The sequence below is a fragment of the Ctenopharyngodon idella genome, chromosome 19 (assembly GCF_019924925.1).
Source record: "Ctenopharyngodon idella isolate HZGC_01 chromosome 19, HZGC01, whole genome shotgun sequence".
NCBI lineage: Eukaryota > Metazoa > Chordata > Actinopteri > Cypriniformes > Xenocyprididae > Ctenopharyngodon > Ctenopharyngodon idella.
This window is the reverse complement of record NC_067238.1, coordinates 8,434,666-8,456,971: the sequence shown is the minus strand read 5'-3', so window position 1 is coordinate 8,456,971 and position 22,306 is coordinate 8,434,666. Positions and strand designations below refer to the sequence as shown.

The following is a 22,306-nucleotide window of genomic DNA, read 5'->3' as shown; positions in this document are numbered from 1 at the left end:
AGCTAGGCCTTGCTTGCATAGACTTGTTAGATAGAACTATTAGTCTATTAGTAGAACTATTAGTCTCTACTACTATTCTACTTGTCAACTACTTCAACTAGGCCTACTAGTCGGAAGCCATCGAGTACTCGAACGCGTAGTAACTATAACAATCAACTTCAAGCCTGCATCCTTCATGTGTCGGCAAACTTGTTTTTCTTAACACAAACCAAAGAGCCATGACGCGACCAAAGAGTGTATGTGGCAGGAGGACAATGACAGTCAATAGACTACATGAATTTTGTCTCATTCTATTAAAAACTATTTTGAGCCGGTTGTTGAAGACTCGTGAAATGTTAAATGAGGAGGCTAATATTATTTAATACCCCTAGGCTAACTGTTCAAATGAATTTTATTAATGTATGTATGCACATATTGTTCGACGTCAAAGGTTATAATATTGTGTGCCAATTTACAACGTGTTATTTATATACATAAGAGACGTAATTGTTGCAAAAAAAAACTTAATCAATGTCTTAACTTGACTTCTTTCTGAAGTCACGAAAAATTTAAACCAGCATGGATGAATTGTTCACAATACAATCAAAAACATGCATTTTGAAAATGGGTGAATTGTCATTTCATGCCGACTTTAAAGGATTAGTTCGCTTTCAAATGAAAATTAGCCCAAGCTTTACTCACCCTCAAGCCATCCTAGGTGTATATGACTTTCTTCTTTCTGATGAACACAATCAGATATATATTAATAAATATCCTGACGCATCCGAGCTTTATAATGGCAGTGAGCGAGACCAACGAGTATGAAGCTGAAGAAAGTGCCTCCATCCACATCCATCCATCATAAACGTACTCCACGTTTATAAGCTAGATATTTTACTTCATAACTTGTTAAATATGGATTTTTTTTTACACAACAGTTTACTTCAGAAGGCCTTTATTAACCCCCCCGGAGCCTTATGAAGTACGTTTATGATGGATAGATGTGGATGGAGGCACTTTCTTCAGCTTCATACTCGTTGGTCTTGAGTTTGAAATATATCTCAGATTGTGTTCATCAGAAAGAAGAAAGTCATATGCACCTAGGATGGCTTGAGGGTGAGTACAGTTTAGGGAAATGTTTATTTGAAAGTGAACTAATCCTTTAAATATTTTGACTAATTTAATTACGGTTTCAACTACCAATAAGAATATATTAGTATTTAGCATTTTTAGCATTTTTAAAAGGATAGTTTACCTAAAATTTTCTGTTAAACACAAAATGAAGAGATTCTGAAAAATGTCTTATCCATACAAAAGTCAGTGGGGTCCAGTGTTCTTTTGGACTCCATTGAGGTTCATAATATAGACAAAAACACTCTTAAGTTTCTTTTATGCTTTATATTCATAATAATAATTTGTGGTTCTGCTGTTAACGCATTATCTGTGTACATGGAACTTTTCATTGGAGCTTCTTGACATGTTACTTCAGATACTTCCCCAGATTGTAGGTCTGTTTGGACCATCAGAGAGTAAGAAGGAGGTAGTGGGAGGTATGAGAGAAAAGTGGAAGACAAATTGACATTTGCAATTTTCCATGCTCTGCAATAAGTTGTTTTTTTTTTTTTCCCCTCAAGAGTGTTACATAAGCAAAAAATGTCAACTAGAGACTGAGAGAGGAAAATCGTGTGCTGTTTTTTAATGAAGATGAAGAGAGAACATTGCGATGGATTATATTAAACAATACAGTGTTGCTTTTACAGTACTGTAGCACTAAAACTTGATGTTTACATTGGTCTTCATTGATATTATTAAATTAGTCTCCTGATTATGTGTGATACTGATTGTAAATAGTCAATGAGCACAGTGAGAGAATGAAGACCGCATACTTTCACACACTCTTTACAAATTTAAATGTCTCACTGATGAGGTCATGAGAAAATAGTTCTCTTCTCTATTTCTTTCTCACTCTCAATCATCTTACCCCCTTTTTTCCCCTCACTATTCCCCTCTCTCTTGCGATCTTGACATGCTTACTAAACAGGCGACTGAAATCCCTCTCAAAGGCTTTGGCACTGGTCTTCAAATAGGCGGAAAGAGAAACACACTCTCACTGTCACATTTTCTCATCTTCACTCCATTACATGTTTTGTTATTTTTCTTTCAGTGTCTCTCTTTCCCCAACCTCACTTTTCTGTCAGCTGACCCCTTTGCAAAGAGTTATGCGAATCAAAACAACTGTTTTCCTCTTCTAGCCTCCCTCCTGCTCTGTCTTCGAGGGGTGACAGTGTTTTATATTTGTCAGTCCAGTGACTCCGTATCATTTAGCCTTTAAATATTTCAAAATAGATTTAGAAGGATCCAAGTGTTGTATTGATATTAAACTCTGCTGGTGGGAACCTAGATGAGAATTTAAATAGAGTACTTGAACCTCACGTGAGGTACGTGAGAAATGATTCATGCATACCCTGCCATCTCCGTTACCCTCTCAGAGGGGACTGTGTGAATAAATGAATGAGAGAAAGAGAGGAAGTGATTCAAGTGGATTGGACAGAGGGGTCTCTGTTTTACATGGCTTTTGAGATGTTCCAAAATGGCAGCCTCTTTACATTTGCTTCTTGGCAACTTTGCGTGTGAGTGTCTGTTAGGGGTTGATGTGTGACTCGCATGTAATTTACAATGAAGAGGAATTAAACCATGGAAACTGAATTTCACAGTGTCAGTCAAATACTTTAAAGTGTATTGTTAAAAGTTATTCAGTGGCTAAAATTTGACTTAATATTGTTCAATTCTGCTTTTTGATACTGTTTGAATTTAAATGATCAGACTTTATTTGGCAAGTGTGCACAAATATCAAGAGCATATATGCATATTTGCATGCTTTGTTATACATGTTTTTTTTATATTAGTTTATTATATTTGTATTTCTTTAATTTAAAATACAATACCTTTCAAAAGTTTGGGGTCAGTAAGACATTTTAATAAGTTAATACTTTTATTCAGCAAGGAAGCATTAAATTGATTAAAAGTGACAGTAACAACATTTTATGGTACTAAAGATTTTTTTCAAACTTTAGGGTCCAGTTCTCACTATTAACTACGACTTTTGCCTCAAACTTCTAATTATTGTTTATTAATAGTTAATAAGGTAGTTAAGTTTAGGAATTGGGTAGGGTTAAGGGATGTAGAATATGGTCATGCAGAATAAGGCATTAATGTGCTTTATAAGTACTAATAAACAGCCAATATCCTAGTAATATGCATGCTAATCAGCTAGTAAATAGTGAGAATTGGACCTTTTTAAAGGGTTAGTTCACCCAAAAAAGAAAGTTCTGTCATTAATTACTCACCCTCATGTCGTTCCACACCCGTAAGACCTTCATTCATCTTCGGAACACAAATTAAGATATTTTTGATAAAATCCTATGGCTCAGTGAGGCCTCCATTGACAGCAAGTTAATTTACACTTTCAAATGCCCAGAAAGGTACTAAAGACATATTTAAAACAGTTCATGTGACTAGAGTGGTTCAACCTTAATGTTATGAATCGACGGGAATACTTTTTATGTGCCAAGTGCCAACAAAACAAAATAGCTTTATTCAACAATATCTAGTGATGGGCGATTTCAAAACACTGCTAAATGAAGCTTCGAAGCTTTACGAATCGTTTATTTCGAATCAGTGGTTCGGAACGTGCATCAAACTGCCAGAGTCACGTGAACCATTGAAATTTCGAAACATTTCAAAACACTTATGACATAACAAAGCCTCGTTTACTGAAATCTTGTGACTTTGGCAGTTTGATACACGCTCCGAATACACACTGATTCTCAACAAAAGATTCGTAAAGCTTCGAAGCTTCATGAAGCTGTGTTTTGAAATCGCCCATCACTAGATATTAATAACTTTATTCAACATTTTTTGTTTTTTTTGGCGCACAAAAAGTATTCTCGTCACTTCATAACATTAAGGTTGAACCACTGTAGTCACATGAACTGTTTTAAATATGTTTTTAGTACCTTTCTGGGCATTTCAAAGTGTAAATTAACTTGCTGTCAGTGGAGGCCTCACTGAGCCGTAAGGTCTTACGGGTGTGGAACGACATGAGGGTGAGTAATTAATGACAAATTTTAATTTTTGGGTGAACTAACCCTTTAAACTAAAGTGTTACCAAAATTTCTATTTTATATGAATAGAAAGTTCTAAACAACAGCATTTATCAAAGAATCCTGAAAGGAAAAAAAAAAAGTTTTAGATTTTCCACGAAAATATTAAAAGCACAAATGTTTTCAACATTGATTTAGCAGATTAGAATGATTTCTGAAGGATCATGTGACACTGAAGACTGGAGTAATGACTGCTGAAAATTCAGCTTTCCCATCACAGGAATAAATGACATTTTAAAATATATTAAAATAGTTAGGTTATTTTAATTTGTAATAATATTTCACAAAATTACTGTATTTTTTATTAAATAAATGAAGTCTTGGTTAGCATAAGAGACTTATTTCAAAAACATTTAAAAAATATCACTGACCCTAAACGTTTAGACAGTAGTATATACATTTCATAATAAAATATTAGACAAGCAGGAATTGAAATTTCCATTTGTGTTCATATGAGGTGCATTGCATTAGATTGGATTACAGCATCAAGAGGAAATGCCTCCAAAAGACAATCAATTAGGTCAGTGAGATTTTTCCAGTGTAAGAGGAATTCCCTATTGTGTGTTTATCTTTGTGCATTAAAGCTTACCCAGCTCTCTCTCTCCAGACTGACCAATGCAAGTCTCAACCTACAGCCCTTAATCCTAATCTGAATCCCAATCCTGGCCCAAGCTCAGGGGGGTACATTAGTAAGTCAGAGCTCCTAATCCAGCTACCACAAGCCGCTTTGGAATGAAATCTGGGGCCTTGCACACAGCAGTGTATAATTAAGCAGATTTGTCTGTGTGTGAGAGAGTATATATTGTTCTCTCTCTGCATGACTGTGGAGTTGCTGAGTTTGTAGTATGGTAATAAGTGATAAGTGAAGGTGTTCTTATACCACTTTGATTTCTCACAAACTAAAACCTTACTGATTTCTCACAGCACTAACCACACACAAGGATTGTAGGATGCTTATGGGAATGGTATGTGAAAACGGAAGTAAAAATGGAGAAATTAATTCCCAGTATCGGTAAATAAATTAATTGAACAAGCAGCAAAAATAAATCGAGTTATAATGTTGTGATTAAATTTGATTTTGTTTTTTTTTTTTTTTTTTTTTCAGGCAGTTCATTTATCTCCAATTCTACTGGCACTAACTCCTCAGACTTAAATGGGGTGGGGCTTAAGCCTGCACTTCCTGGTGAGGCCACACCTATTGCCCAGGCCCACGTTCACTCTCGGAAACCACGAGCTGGAGAGGAGTCAGGCAGCGGTGGAGAAACCTCAACCAGTGCTGCGACGGACATCAGTGTTGACTCAGCTGAAAGGGAACACCTCATTGATCTGCCGATAGATGGCATAGCTGCCCGGCTGCCCACTCTGGCTCAACCCCGGAAACGTGGCTTGTCCCAGCTAGACCTTAGCGAGGAGGGAATCGAGGACAGTGGTCCTCGCTGGAAGAGCGAGAAACTACAAGCAGATGGGACGTTGTTTGATGAGGTCACGATTCCTCCTCCTGCGTTTACCGATTCCCAAGTAGAAGAAATTATCACGGTGAATTTTTACAACCCTTCTCATGAACAGCACATTGTCCATGATCCTCCTGCTTGGTTTCAGGAGCTCCAGGGAGGAGATCCAACCTCCTGGACACTTTCTGATTTTTATGATTATCTGTCACCTGAATATTCTCCTACTGAAGTTTACCTAGAGGAGAGCCAAGCAACGCCACCTAACATGGAAGATGAAAACGTTCCTCTCGTTGCCAGCGTGGTTCCCTCCAACACCAGAGTTTTTACCCCTGATGAGGGTGGATCTGGAGAAACTTCACCTGGAGTATCGGTCGTGCTTAACAACTCTGGTTGTCTTCTTGGATTTGTGCGTTTCAATAACACATGTGTCTCACCGTGCGACATCTTCACCAGTTACTGCTTCAATGGGGGACAGTGTTATGTGGTTGAGGGTATTGGTGCCTTTTGCCGGTAAGACGCACACATACTATGTGTAAAGGCCCCTTCACAGCAAGAACAATAACTATAACAATAACTAGCAACATTCAGTTTTTTAGAAGCGGTTCTGCAGTTATGTCATCTGCCACTTTAAAGGGTTAATTCATCAAAAAATGAAAATCCATAGACAGCAATGTAACCACCACTTGGTCCAGAAAGGTACTAAAGACATCGTTAAAACAGTCAACATGACTGCAGTGGTTCAACCTTAATTTTATGAAGTGACGAGAATACTTTTTTGTGCAAAAACAAACAAAAATAACGACTTTATTCAACAATATCTTCTCTTCTGTGTCATTCTCTTACGTTGTTTACATCCAGCACATCCAGGTTCTACGCCAACATGCGTTGTGCTGCTCACGTGTGCAGCTTTGGCCAGTACGGACCCAGAAGCCTTCACTGTGCTTACTGCGTCAACTGCATAAGGATAATGACAGGGAAGAGATTGTTGAATAAAGTCATTATTTTTGTTTTGTTTTTGTGCACAAAGTATTCTCGTCGCTTCATAATATTAAGGTTGAACCACTGCAGTCACATCGACTGTTTTAACAATGTCTTTAGTACCTTTCTGGACCTTGAGAGTGGTGGTTATATTGCGGTCTATGGACGAGTCATATACCTCTCGGATTTCATCAAAAATATCTTTAATAATTTGTGTTGCTACGATGAACGAAGGTCTTATGAGTGTGGAACAACATGAGGGTGAGTAATTAATGACCGAAATTTCATTTTTGGGTGATCTAACCCTTTAAATACTCAAGTTCTTTAAAGTCCATTGGATTCTGGCTGTCAATGTTATTGTTTATCAGCTGGAAAAAATGGTTTTGAAAGTGATTCTTTCCCCTGTGTTGTTGTTATAGCTGTGGTGTGCACTTCCCCATTCTCAAAGATTTTGAACAATCATTAAAACTTTATAGTTATAGTGATTGTCCTTAGTGTGAACGGGCGTCAACAGTACAGTCATCTCATTAAGATCATCATAATGCACTCCAATAATTTGTTTAGTGGACTTAAATTGAGGAATAATTCTGCTAGCATCAACAGCATCTGATCAAGCACTGAGGAGTTTGAAGAGATAACTCAATCCTTTAGTTGTGTTCATGCATCTGTTCATGGTGCGGGATTATGTTTGTTTTACATTTTCAAGAGAAGCTTAGTGCTGGTCTCTCAAATGTCCCAAAATCAAATGTTGGGATTGAAGACAGATTGAGTCTCAATTGAAGGCATCTCTTGGGAACAGTAGTAAAACGGCCTACCCTGAATGATCTTGAAACTGGGCCAAGCTCATGCAAGCATGTGGATCTGGGCTAACCAGGTCATGCAAGCATTTTTACACTGTGCATCAGTTGCTATAGGGTTTATAGGAAAGCTTTTAGGCCTTTATCTAAATGCTCAATTATACAATGCTGTGATCCTAATGTAACAAAAACCACTCTGACATTTTTATTATTGTGCATATGTATAACTTATTGGTTTTGTGTATATAGTCAGACAGGCCACATCATTGTTTAAGTTCTCCAAGATGCTGCTGAATGAACATGAAGGCGTCTCTATTGCTGTAGGTTGAGGAAATGTTTGGTTACAAAACTACGGCAACAGCGCACTTATGTAACTTATTATTTTCCCTCCATCTGCTAGAAATATCAGTGATCATTAGCTGTTGCCTTAAACATGCTTGGTCCAGTATGTGTTGTGCGGTTGGGTAGAACAGAACGATCTAGTTCTCCAGGTTTTTCATCAGTGTCTTTCAGTAATACATTCCCAGTGCCTTCAAAAGTCTATCTACCATTATTAAAGGAACAATCCACTTTTTTTGAAAATAGGCTCATTTTCCAACTCCCCTAGAGTTAAACAGTTGAGTTTTACCTTTTTCGAATCCATTCAGCCAATCTCCGGGTCTGGTGGAACCACTTTTAGCATAGCTTAGCATAGTTCATTGAATCTGATTAGACCGTTAGCATCTCGCACAAAAATGACCAAAGAGTTTCAATATTTTTCCTATTTAAAACTTGACTCTTCTGTAGTTACATCATGTACCAAGACCGACGGAAAATGAAAAGTTGCGATTTTCTAGGCCGATATGGCTAGGAACTATACTTTTTCCGGCGTAATAATCAAGGAACTTTGCTGCCGTACCATGGGTGCAGCAGGCGCAATGATTTTATGCAGCGTCTCTCACAAATGTCTCCATGGTTGCAAGGCACGCTCCCTGTGCAAGCAGGGGGTCACAGGCGCTGCGTAACATCATTGCGCCTGCTGCGAGATGCTAACGGTCTAATCCGATTCAATGAACTATGCTAAGCTATGCTAAAAAGCTGGAGACCAGCTGAATGGATTCGAAAAAGGTAAAACTCAACTGTTTAACTCTAGGGGAGTTGGAAAATTAGCCTATTTTCAAAAAAAGTGGAGTGTTTCTTTAAATACAAATCCAAGAATTAACATTAATGCTATTAACACTAATAATTTCAATAGTGTAATAATAACCTATTTTTTTCTGGTTTGACACACTGATGTTTGATACTGATATACCTCATTCTTGAGATGATTTGGGTTAAATTCCTGCATATATGTTAAGAATGATTAGCATTTATCTCACTCACATTCAGCTGCTAGAATTTCAGTACCACACTCTGAAATTCCCCAAGCCTGTCTTCGTGGCTTGGCAGCATGTCACTCTATATTAAACCAGCCTCCACTACTGCCACAACCTTACTCAGAGGCCCATGCAGACCCTTATTAAACATTTGCTCAAAGGGATTTGGGTCAGAGCCCAGATCTGTGAATGTGTGTATTTCAGTTTAAGAGCTAAAGACCCTGCCTCAAGCTGGTGGTCTGAGCCATAATAGTGGGGTTTGGGGAATCTTATTTGTGTAGTGAAGCCTCAAGGCTAGATGATGTGATATGTTAAACTGCTGTGTGTTAGAGCATTTAGAGCTCTAGCTTTATGCGGGGTACTGCCCACACCCTTATATCCACAGCTTTAAAGTTAAAATTAAATGAAAATTAATCCTTTCTTCCTTACCTTATTGTAATGGATCAGTTCTCATTACTCCAAAGAAAAGAATAGTTTGACTTTGTAATCTTTACTTTAAAATAATCAAATATTTGCTTTTGTTTCTTTTTTTTATATACATTTTAACAACAATAAATGGTAAAATAAATTAAAAATCAAGGTCAGTAAATAAGTAAAATCTATTTTTCCATTTTATTTTATTTGTAATAAGAATACATTAGGTATTGTTCAGTTATTTATAAAAAAAAATAAGTAAAAATAAGATAAACGATTAGAAAATATCATTTATTTATCTTTATTTTATCAATTTTACTTTACTTTTATTTTATTCATTGTTTTTATTAAAGTATAATGTATAAACAGATTTATTTTACTAATCTGTTTTAATTAATTTTATTTTATTTGTGTATTTATAGCAAAATTGAAATGTGTTGTTTTTTTTTTTTAACCAAACCTCCATTCAGTCCGGGTCCATTCTAGTATGTAATGGCAACTTTCAATCAGACTTTGGTGTGGCACATGCCGCGGGGCTATCTTGTTGATCGCTGAGAGAAAGCGTGACAGGGTGCTGTCTACACTAATGGGGTCAGTGCTATTAGAAAAGTCCAGGTTTCCATCTGTAGGGCATGTAAAGAATGACCTATTAGATAAAAATACAATTTGAGGGGATCCAGAGGGTGGTGGGGGTTTAATTATTTGCTGATATGAATGCATTTGCTGAAATGGTAAATGTTTCTGTTTAGCCAAGCCATTGGCTTACACTGAATGGAGGGGTAGTTAGTAATAGACCATAAAACTGAGTTTAAAATCGATCTCTAAAGAGTAAACATGGCCTACATGCACACTGACCAATGATTTCCTCTGCAGTATTGATGGGCCTTTCACTCATTACAAAATTTACCCATAGGCTACTGCGTGTAAGTGTGTATCTGTGGTTTGTGCTTGACCAGAATATTGCATGTCTGTTAGTCTGATGACATTTATGACATGATTTGGCTTCATTTCAAACTATTTTCGAGCAAAAACATGCAATATCACGTCCATAATGTAATTTATTCAATAGAGACTTTGTTTATTGAACTGTCGTATAAAATCCACATCACATTTGCAATCACACTTTTTATTTTTTATTTTTTGGAGTATTAACATGGCTGCAATTTACCTGCCAGCTTCTGTCTCAACTGACAAACCATATGGGCTAATATAATAGATCAAGCATCTCCAATAAGATATTGAATATCTCAGACACCATAACTGACAACACTTTTATAATATGGTAAATGAGATAATTTGGAAATCCATTTTAGTAGCTGTGAACTGAGCACAGCTCAGGTGCTTTATTCTCTGTGGGACCAGCACAAATAGAGCAGCACATACACATCCTTGACAGGGCCATCTGTCCAGTCACGCAGCTGTATGCTCTGTAGGACTAACCTTGCAGAAGAATCATTTTAAAGATAAATGGGTCAACAGGCCACATAACCCTCACAGCACACTTATAGTGAACAAGGATACTTCAATCTATATTATTTCTCTCCCTTTTTTTCTTTCGTGTATGCACAGATGTGTTTGTAATGGCCAGTTTGTTTGAATGTCTAGTAAAGATCACACACAGTTATGACAACTTGTCCTTTATATAAACACACACACTCCCCTTGGACTCATTGTTTTTTTTTCTACATTCATTGTTTCTTTTGCCATATATTCCCATAGGTAAGAAAAATCACTTCAAGATTTCAATTTTCCATCGAAAACCGAAGATTTCAATATGAACTCATCACATAACATTATATAGACATTTTATTTCTCCTAAGGAATTTTAGGAGAAACAAAGATGCTTTCCTGTGCTATAAAAAGCAACATTTGAGTATTACAATTAAATTAAATAATTATTTAATCAAATAATTCTCAGTCTAGTTTCTATTATATTTAATTTCCGTTCAATTTCTATTGCAGTCCAAAATTCAGATCCAAAATTTGACCAGATTTCCTTCTGTGTTCATATAGACTGCATTGTCTCAAATTCTGTTTATAGACTGTTATTTCATGTGAAAGATGTTGTATATGTTGCATAGCTTCCTCTTCCTTTCTAACATCTCTCTTGTTTTGCAGGTGTAACATTCAGGAGTATATATGGAACAAGGGTTCCAGGTGTGAGTCGGTTATTTCAGACTTCCAAGTGATGTGTATAGCAGTGGGCGGGGCTGCCATCATGTTGCTCTTCCTCTTCATGGTTATAGTCTTTTTCTCCAAGAGGCTGCACATGCTTAAGACTGAAAACAGACGCCTTCGCAAGCATGGGTAAAATTACATGTAAACTCGCACTCCTAAGGACACTTCCTAGAGTCTTAGTTTCATAATTGATGGTTTAAAGGGGACCTATTATGTAAAATACCCCACAGATAATTTATTATAGCTTGTCAAATGTGCCCCTTTTTGGGTGTGAGCAAAAACACACTGTTTTTGTGTGTGTATCTTTAAATGCGAATGAGCTGCTGCTCCCGGCTCCCTTTCCAGAAGAGGGCCGAGCTTTAACTGCTCGCGCTTTGGATACTCAACAACAACAAAGCTGGAGAATCTCACACAGCCAAAATGACGATTGTCATTTTTTACATTGTTCAAACCGGAGTTGGACACTGATGGAGAGACTCAGGAAAAAGTTACAACTTTTAGAATGCGACTGGATGTTTCTGAATGGTTAATGGATAAATTTATGTAGTTTATTTCTGTAGGAGTTGATTCAACACATCGACTAGCATGTACCGTCATGTTAAAGGAGGAGTTCACTTTCAAATGAAAATTAGCCCAAGCTTTACTCGCCTTCAAGCCATCCTACGCCTTTTCCCTAATAAACTTACGGAAAAAACGGAACTGGCATCGTTTCAGTTTCGTAAGTTGAATAGGGAAGGCGTAGGACGTACAGCGGAAGCTTTTTGAAGAATACGGAAGGCGGTCTGGCGGAAGCTAGGTGTTTTACTTCATAACTTGTTAAATATGGATATTTTTATTTTTTACACAAACGCATGGCTTCACTTCAGAAGGCCTTTATTAACCCTCGGGAGTCGTGTGGAATATGTTTCTGATGGATGGAGACACTTTCTTCAGCTCTTACTCGTTTGGTAACGCATACTGCCATTATAAAGCTCGGATGCGTCAGGATATTTATTAATATTTCTATGATTGTGTTCATCAGAAAGAAGAAAGTCCATACACCTAGCAAGACTTGAGAATGAGTAAAGCTTGGGGTAATTTTCATTTTCAACTGAACTAATCCTTTAATCATTTGTGCAAATCCAGCGTTAAACTGAGCCGTGTTTGTGAAGCAGTCCGGTGTAAAATGATTTGCGCAAATATATAACACTTTACCGACTTTCTTTGGCACATTTCCTTCATAATTGAAATTCAACCATGGTGTCCTCAGTGGCTCAGATGCAGAGAATCTATGGAGACTCTTATGTTCATTGGTACATCCAATAACTGAACATTTGTAATGTTTTATTGGTGCAGACATTGTATATCTCCAGCTGCTACAGCAAGTAAATAGAAATGGCGGACTGTGCTGCGGATCTCTCAGGGCGGTATCTATGAATTTTAACCATTATAGGCTGGTTGTTTATACACTGTGGACACACATCCGTGTTCAAACACCTTTATAAACTTGAATTTTGCATAATAGGTCCTTTTTAAATATCACTTGATTGAGCTAAATACATTTTGGCGCATACAAACTGGAGTACAATAAAATGTACAGTGTTAATATGGGATTTGAACACAATGATATCACCCTTCTTTCCTAAAAGTAGGCCAATCTGACAGTGCAACACAAGTGTGTGTGACTGAGAGGGTGACCTATATACTGTGCAGCCAAAGGCATTTAAACAGTCCAAGAGAGGGGTGAGATAGAGAGCAGAGGAGTGGAAGAGTAGAGAGGATGAAGGGAGAGGAGATAAAGGGAAGGGAGCATTGTGATAAAGACAAGATGACAACAGTGAAAAGTCTAAGTTTGAGTTCCAATCTGCTGCAGGTAATATCTGTGTGCATGTGTGCTTGCATGCATACAGTGTGTAGCAGAAACATGAGATTTTAATCCAGTGCATTTAGGGTTGCAAAGGGGTGGAAAGTTTCCAGTAAATTTCCAGAAACTTTCCACGGGAACTTAACCTGGGGAATTTTGGAAATATTCCAATTTGGAAACTTAACAGGAATTTATGGGAATTTATGAGAATTTATGGGAATTAATTGGAAATTTTGGGATATTTATATAAATGTATAATATTTAGATAAAATGTACCATATACAAACATAAATATAAACATTTTGTTTGGTCATAACGTGGAATTTCTTTTTCGCATTCAATTAATTCTAACTTAGTAAATATGTAAAAACAGTTGCTGCAATAAAAATGTTTTATTTATTTCAGTGTCACATGATCCTTCAGAAATCATTCTAATATGCTGATTTGATACTCAGTTATTGTCAATGTTGGAAACAGTTGTGTTGCTTAATATTATTTTGGAACCTGTAATACTTTTTTCAGGATTCATTGATGAATAAAAAGTTAAAAAGAACAGCATTTATTCAAAATAGAAATCTTTTCTAACAATATCACCTTAACATCACTTTTTATCAGTTTCACACATCCGTGCTGAGAAAAGTGTTAATTTCTTTCAAAAAAAAAAAGGAAATAATTACTGACCCCAACATTTTGACTGGTAGTATATATTGTTACAAAAGATTTCTATTTTAAATAAATGCTGTTATTTACATTTTTATTCATCAAAGAATCCTGAAAAAAAGTATCACAGGTTATAAAAAATATTAAGCAACACAACTGTTTCCAACATTGATAACTGAGTATCAAATTAGCATATTAGAATAACTTCTGAAGTATCATGTGACACTGAAGACTGGAGTAACGATGCTGAAAAATTGTGGTTTAAATGGTGGTTAAATTGTGGTTATATTTCACAATATTACTGTTTTTTTTCTGTATTTTTGATCAAATGTGTATGTTATGGACTGGGGGAATGCACAGTGCATGCAGGGGGTGTGGCCTCAATAGCCCTGCAGTAAGTAGTGTGCTGTGTGAATGTCAGGGTAAAAATTCAACTGAAATTGCATTAAATCTGGTTGTTTTAACCAAAATTATGCTGCAAGATGTTTTTTTTTTTTTTTTTCAACTACATTTAAGTACCCTGTTATAGGCTAACCTGCAATTTTGCAAATTCCCTTGTTTATTCCCATTAATTCCCATATATTCCTGTTAATTCCCATATATTCCCGTTAATTCCCATGGAAAGTTTCCAGCTTTGAAAATTCCCGGAATTTTGCAACCCTAAGTGCATTAAATATAGCAAAAATGTCCAAGTTAAAGACCCTATGGAATTACAATCAAAGTTTTGCTTGTAGCTCGTTTGTTTGCTTTGAGGGCATCTATGGCATCTAGTTTGCTTGAGAAAATTGTCACAGCTACTTTTATATGCCCATCAATAAAAAAGATGCTAACCAGCCAAATCTTTCAGAAAGAAGAAAGTCAAATATACCTAGGATAGCTTGAGAGCAGGAATAAACTTTTACTGTATTTTTGATCAAGTAAATGCAGTTTTGGTGGGCATAAGAGACTTAAAAAAAAATTTCAAACCAACCACAAACTTTTTAACAGTCGTGTATATCAACACAGGAAAGAAAGTCTGTGCTTATCAAAAGCATTTAATTGGACCTTTAATGGTAGTATCTCCCCAAATTAAGCTCTCGTTTAATTTATCAATCCATTTTATTATCTCTTGTTCTCTCTCTTTATCTTTCAGTAAATGCCGTCCAAAGTCGGAGCAGCACATCGATAACTTCTCGCTGTCCACCGTCGCAGAGGGCTCTCAGGCAAATGTAAGGAAACTGTGTGACACCCCGACTAACCTCCCCCATGCCCGTGCTTTGGCTTACTATGATAACATTATGTGTCAGGTAACTTCCTCTCCTGTCTTCCCTGCTGTTTTCCACTCTGCATGAGAAAATGCTCACTCTCTCTCTGTTGATTTAGGAGGTATACTTATTGTTTTACTCTTTTCTTTGTGTGGGAGATCTTTCTTTTCCATTCTTTTCTTCATCATTAAGATAATGAAAAATAGAGATGCCACCACCATCTTCTTCCTCCCTATCTCTTTGCCCCCTGAGGCCATGTGAAGTACTACAGGCATTGCAGAAACTGGATTATTTTATGCGTTTCCAAACATACTGATCATATTAGCGGTTGTGTAGTGTGGTTGGGCAATCAATGCAATGATTGTCAGATGGTTAAACCTAAATTGGAGTTTTAGTCCTAACTGTTTTTTTACAAGATACAATGAATATAATGGAATATCTGCTGAGGCTGATGTCGATTTAATTAAGAGGACATGATAACAAAGTATTAGAAGTGTGTCAGTAGAGTAATCCTCTCTCGCCACCCCACTCCTTAGAAAACCATGAGCAGATACACGTGGGAATATAAACCCAATGAGGATCCCTGCAGTGAGGTAAGATGACTCGAACTGACCTCCTCCCCGTGTGCTTTGAAGCCCTGCTGATTCAAATAAAGCACATTAATCCTGTCGCTTTATTATTACTCACCTTGAAAAGTCTATCATAGTTAAAACACTTTTTTTTTTTTTTTTTCCCTCTCTCTCTCTCTTCCTGAGAAATGATATAGAAAAGCAATAATATCTTTAGTGGATAAAAATAGAGACATGTCCTCACTGTAGTTGCTATTGTGACTTTTTAGTGTGAGAACTTGATTACTATAGCTTAACGTCGTCTTGTTCAGTGCCAGCGTAGTGTCACTGTGTCAGCTGTTTAACTTCTCGCATCATCCAAAGCACTAACAACACAGTGACCCTGTTAAAATTTGTTTTGACTACCCTACTCGTACTTCTGGGTGCACAAACCATGTAATGTCTATACTTTTTTTTCTTTTTTTTTTCTTTTTTTTTTTTTTTTTTTTGTACCATCTGAACTATTTAATTAAATATTGAATATTTAATTGTGCGTGCTCATTTTGCATGTAGATTACCTTTGTCGTTATGTAATGCCCTGTTAATCTTTAAAAAAAACAGTTAATTTAATAACTTGAACTCAGGGTTCCTACACAGTTTACTATTGCCCCTATTCAGTTAAAATTATACATTTCTGGAAATAAATTTGTCAAACATGATTGAATGAATTCCAGGTTCACATTTTCATTATGCTAAACTATTTCTTTATAATAAGCAAGTCTCTTTTAAACTTAAACTTCATATTTACTTAAATGCCACTCAAACCAGCAACAGATAAAAGAAGACTGTAAATCAGACTGTACTTTGCTGTTTGGTGATCATACAAAATCAAACCACATTTACAGTATGAAACTGATGTGTCAGATGTGAATATATGCAGGTTATAAAGCATTTTAGGTTTCTTCTCATCATATAAGTGCATGTTTATCACTTTGAGAGAACCATTGAGGGAAAAAAAAGAGAAAATGTAAATATTTACAGATTACTGTACTGTATACCAAATATAATGCTAAATATAATGCTAAATGAACCATTTATGTTAAATACGGTCTGAAAAATCTACTGAGAGGTTTAGAAATTTGAGTCTGGAAAAGTATGTAGGAACCCTGTGATCTTTAGAAAATCTCTAAATGAAAATCATTTAATACTGTACATTATAATGTTGTGTATCTTCACATTTGTAGCATCCCAGGCATATGGAAGCCCATTTCTACCACATAATAAAAAAGACAAAGTCATAATTGTGGGATTAAAAAAAACATTATGGAATTTTAAAATTATGGAATACCAAGTCATTATGAGAGTCGAAATAAGATAAAAAGTGATGCCTAAATTCACTTGTACTTTTTAAAACGATTGATTTTCATTTTGTAGCGTGGTATTTTAATTTCTATTTTGAGAAAGCAGTAAAATAGTTGGAATTAAAACCTGGAAATATTTAGTAGTTTATCAAAACTGTAATTTTAAAATCAGTGTAATTAATCCTAATTATCAATAGTAATATACAAAAATAACTGCCTTTTGATATCATTGGCTTTTCACAGTTAAAATTGTTAATTGTTAACCCTGTGTCATTCTAAACCCCAGGTAAACAGAATCCTGGGTTATCTTCACATTTTCACACAACTCGTAGTTTACTCGGAGTTAAAATTAATCCTGGGTATTCATATGACTTCACACTGTAAGTCTCTAAACATTCTTATTTGCAGAGGTGTAAAGTGTACCTGAAAACCATACTTGAGTAAAAGAACAGATACCTTACAGTGAAAATTACTCCATTACAAGCTACTAGTCCTCAACACCTAAGAGACATGCCAGTGAAAACGGGAAACAATTGATTTGTAATATGAGAAATCTGATAAAACTGAACACCTCAAAATTGCAATAAATCAAGGTTGACACGTCTACAAACTCAAGTTTGCTCAAGTGCACAAAAAGGCCATAAGTAAACCAATATCCTTCAAAAAAAAGTCTTGTCAATATAGCGGATAAATAAATTAATGTTAAGTAAAATTAAATAGTCAAAGTCTACTTGCACTGGATGTACTGGTTTTGGCCTCATCACCGGCTGCAGTCATGACCTCATCCCCTAAATAAAACACCTGCGATTCAGCAACTTCCTGCTAATGCACTCACATTCATGTAAAGTAGCCTTGTTGACAAGTTTGGGTGAGTAAGGGCAAAATGCACAAGATATAGTACCTTTAATGCCCTGTAGATGTTGATATCACTTCTTTATAGCAGAAACAAAGTACTGCAAAAAAAGTTAGGTGCCATGCAAAATGTACCATGTGTAATTGCATTACTCATCACAAATGTATTGGAGTAAAAAGTACATTTGTTCAAAAATGTAGTCAAGTAGAGAAGAAAAGTTGCTAATATCTTTCAGTACAACTACAAAGTACCTAAAAAGATACTTAAGTACAGTAACTAATTACATTTACTCAAATACTTTACACCACTGCTTATATTTGCGGTGTCAGTGCCATTGATTGGATGAACACAGCACACAACCTGTTTACATTGCTGACTGTACCATTAATTTCTTCCTGAATGTACTTTTCAGACTATAAACATAAGACTAAAACTCTTATCAACTCCAATTTACACCTTTTCTTTCACCATTTTCACCATTTGATATTTTCATTATCAATAGCTGGAACTACTGTACTTTTCATACAACACGCTGTGTTTTTGTGACCATCCAAAGTCACGTGAATATGAGGAAGACGATTGGGTGTCTGTTCCTAGGCATCTACTGTAGCTGTAACATTCTAACACCGCAGCGTTTCTCACTGTACATGTTTGGCACCGCAATGCAGAAAAAAATCAAAAGCAGTGCTAACCCTGCTCTGGAGCGTGGTTTCATAACCCCGGGTAAAAAGCAGTGCTAACCTCTGCTTCTAAATGACAAGTGTGAAACGTTCCTCTATACCTAGGGTTAAAAGTTGTGTGTAGAATTACAAAAAATCCAGTGTTTATAAGCGCAGTGTGAAAAGCCCTATTTAAACTTTCTGTTTTGGGTACAAGAGTACAAGCTTTGTGCTCCCATCTTTTGGTAACCTTTCAGAGTAGATTGTCATGAATAAATGTTCCACAGACTAGCGTGTAACATTTGATCTTTAAAGGAGGACCATAAAGTGGTCTGTTTTCTATATTCACCCACTCAGAGACCTATTGCCCTGCAGTACCTGGTGAACCTTGAACTTGTCAGACCCTGTTCTCTAGTACTTTGATTTAGGTCGTTTATTTGTTCTGAATTGAAAATACAACCTAGCCTAGTCTCTGATCTTTCTTTTGAGAGATATATATATATATATATATATATATATAATTTTTTATTTTTTTATTTTTTTAACCTCATTCACCTTCCGTCGGCCCAGTCCCCCAGTGATTTCATAGTGGAAGAGACTCTTTTATGATTAAAAGAGAGTTTGACAGCTTCACTGTGCAACAGGGAGGAGAAATAGAGCAAAACTGAGATGAGACAAGAAATGAGGGATGATTGAAGACAAAAGAGCCATGAAAATATTCCTAGGTGACTTTATTTACTTGTGTTGTTTACTTGTCTTTCCACCTCCTGGGAGAATTTATTTGACATTTTTCATCTTCTTTCTCTTGAGAATGAGTATTTGTACGCAGCAGCATGAATAAAGTCTTCTTTTGTTTCCTTTGTGGTTTCATAAGGGATATCACAGGTAGCAAGTTACAAAACATGTTTTGAAAAAGCTTTGCTTTTAATGGACTTGTTTTAATGCCTAGCATTAGTAAATCAGATTCACACAGGCTCACACTCACAGCAGTAAACATTGCTTTGAAAACACCATTTTAACAAGTATTGCTTAACAATGCCTTATGAATAAGCAAGGTTTACTGTTCCAGGCATATTATCCAGTTAATGTAACCACTATGCATATAGTGCGTTAATAATGTCTCTTGGTAAATGGTAAAAACTGTAGATATCCCTTGAAATTCCTGGTCATGGATTAGTTTATGCTCTGAAGTTTAGCATTTCCTCCTCCAAGCTATGTAGTAAAAACTGAATTCAGATCTATGCACTCACTCATGAACTCCAGAAAGTTTTGTTTATGTTATGGTTCTCCAGGGCCTTGTTTACAGCTAGTATTAACATCCGGTGATCCGACAAGCCCGTTGGAGTGATCAAACCTCAGTGCATTCCAAAGATGCACATCTGCAAATGTGTGGCATCCCAGACATATGGAAGCACCTTTCTGCCACATAAGAGAAAAAAATCATGCTTTGGTGAATCATAATTGATACAAAGTCATAAAAAGAGAATTTTAATTGACACAAGTTATGAGATTAAAAGTCTTATGACAGATGAAATTGAGATACTAAGGCCTTTTTTACACCTGTTATTAAGATGCTTTTTGGTCAGTCGGATCACAAGTAGATGAGGGAAACACATTCCCATTTATACCTGGTATTTTAGTCTCTTTTGTCCACTTTTGACCACTTCTGTCCTAGGGCTAATTCACAAATTATGCATAAATTTTCTTAAACTATTCACAGAGCTGCTGAGACCAACTTTTACTAAGGAATAGAACGAAGTCTTAAGCTAAGAGAAAGGGCGGGGTTGACCTTGTTGTTATGGATGATGTCAACATACTAACTATGCACACAGTGATTGGCTGATGGGGGAGGAGTCTCCGTCAGCGATTTAATCATAGAAATATTGTAGAATGAGGTATCATGTTGCCATATTCAAATAAAGGTTTTAAAATACAAATGTTGCCATATTCAAATAAAGGTTTTAAAATGTAGGCTTAGTGTCACTAATAAAACTAGTATATGTTCAGCTAATTGTCAGCCTCTTACATGTCTGCGTCTCGAGAGAATGCAGAATTAAAGCGGCAAATTATGTTTTATAAACAAAGTTTGGGAGATACTGGGAGAACTCTGGGTTTGGGCTAAATTCCAAGCTCGGAGCCCTCAACCCCCTTGGACAGCACTCCAAATACGCTTATTATATCTTTTTTAACTCTATTGAATCATTTGTAAGTGTGGACTCGTGAAAACAACTGCCACAATCAGACTTTATTAATTTATAAGATTTATTTTTGCCAAATCTATAAATCAAAATAAATATTTATTGCATTTATAAAGGAAAGGTTCAGCACCCAAGGCTCTTTCGCTGTTTTGCTGTTTTTAGTGGTGTACAGTGTCTTTGGGTGGATTGCTGAGGCAGATTGGCAGCAATGGCCTTTAGGATTGTTTGTGACTTGGTCTTGGTGACTTAGGAGTCCTCTTGACTACTCCTAACGCTTCACAGATTTAGGAGCTAGTTTTAGCGCTAAAATGCTTTGTGAAATACTCTTAAAGCAAAAATTTAGGAGTCCTAAAATTAGGATTATCACACCCATTCTTTTTAAGAGTTTCTCCTAAATCTGCAAGTTAGGAGCTACTTTTAGCCTCAAGATGTTTTGTGAATACGGCCCCTGATTTAGTTGAGGGGAGGGTCTATAGGCGGGTAAATGTATGGGTTTTTTCAGATCTTTCGATCTAATAGACAAAATAAGCTCGTGCAATTTACATATGAACTCGCCCGGAGATGACGGGAAAACAAATGGAGAGCAGCAGCTTTCCTTTTTGCTCTGACAGCCGTAAGACCATGCTGAACACTTTTTGTGTGTGTTAGGAATGGAATGGTGAGAGAATATTGTGAAATCATTTTTCGTCTTCAAAACAAAGTTGGGTCTCCTGCCAACAATGTTTAAATTCTGTTAATCTTTTAATTTAATGGATTTATCTCATAATTATTACAATGAAATAGTCATTAAAAATCAAAATCAAGTCAACCTGACTTTGTCTTTAGTTTTCATATGATATACTTGTCATAATTTTGACATCATAATTGTTTTTTTATTACTGCTTAGACAATATAAAGAGTCTCGGGCTGCATCCAAAATCAAGTACTCTCGAGTAGGTACTTATTTTGAATAAGTAATTACTTTGCAACAGCTAAAAAGTATGTTCTGTATAGTATTAATGTAATATGAATGAAATTCAGACATACTATATTTACCATGTTGTCATAATCATCACCTACCAGCATTAGTTGCATCGCTTCATTGTCATTCATAAATTGTCCCTCATGGGATAGATAAATGTCCATTGTATGCACACTTCAGAATCTCACCTCAATTAGTAAGTCCAGGTAATTTTGCCTACTCTTTTATGAGCACTATGAATTCAGGCGTACTACTTGTCACATACTGTTTTTCACGTACGATATAATAGCGATTTTTGGATGGAACCACAGACGCATAACACATAATTGCACTAAAAAATTCCTTCCTAGCAGGTTTAAACCCTAGTTTTAAAGGATTGTTCCCCAAAATATACCAAATTTTTTAAAAGTGCTGTACAATGAATAAAAAGAATCATAATGAATTAAAAGAGAACAAGTTAAAAGACATAATCAAAATAAACAAGCAATAGACAATCAACAATATACAAGAGAGATCCAAAATAAAGCCAAGGAGAATAAACACATAATTTACTCTGCTTCATGCCATTCTAAATCTCATTTTGTTTCACGCTGTCAAACTCCAAAAGGCACCACAAAGTATCATAAAAATAAGTCTTTCTGACTTATGCACCATTTGAGATGTT

The 22,306-nt window shown here is 36.1% G+C and overlaps 1 protein-coding gene across 8 annotated transcripts in view; it reads left to right on the top strand.

The window, feature by feature from the left end:
• cspg5b (chondroitin sulfate proteoglycan 5b) overlaps positions 1-22,306 on the top strand; it is a 39,484-nt gene that overhangs the window by 10,495 nt on the left and 6,683 nt on the right. For 3 of the 8 annotated variants that reach the window (XM_051873553.1, XM_051873551.1, XM_051873556.1), the window contains exons 2-5: positions 5,248-6,103; positions 11,256-11,444; positions 14,951-15,026; positions 15,599-15,655. In XM_051873553.1, coding sequence (XP_051729513.1) covers positions 5,248-6,103; positions 11,256-11,444; positions 14,951-15,026; positions 15,599-15,655 — 1,178 coding nt within the window. Of the gene's footprint in view, positions 1-5,247; positions 6,104-11,255; positions 11,445-14,950; positions 15,105-15,598; positions 15,656-22,306 lie in introns of all 8 variants that reach the window. The other 5 variants (XM_051873554.1, XM_051873552.1, XM_051873557.1 and 2 more) reach the window with 2 other exon arrangements.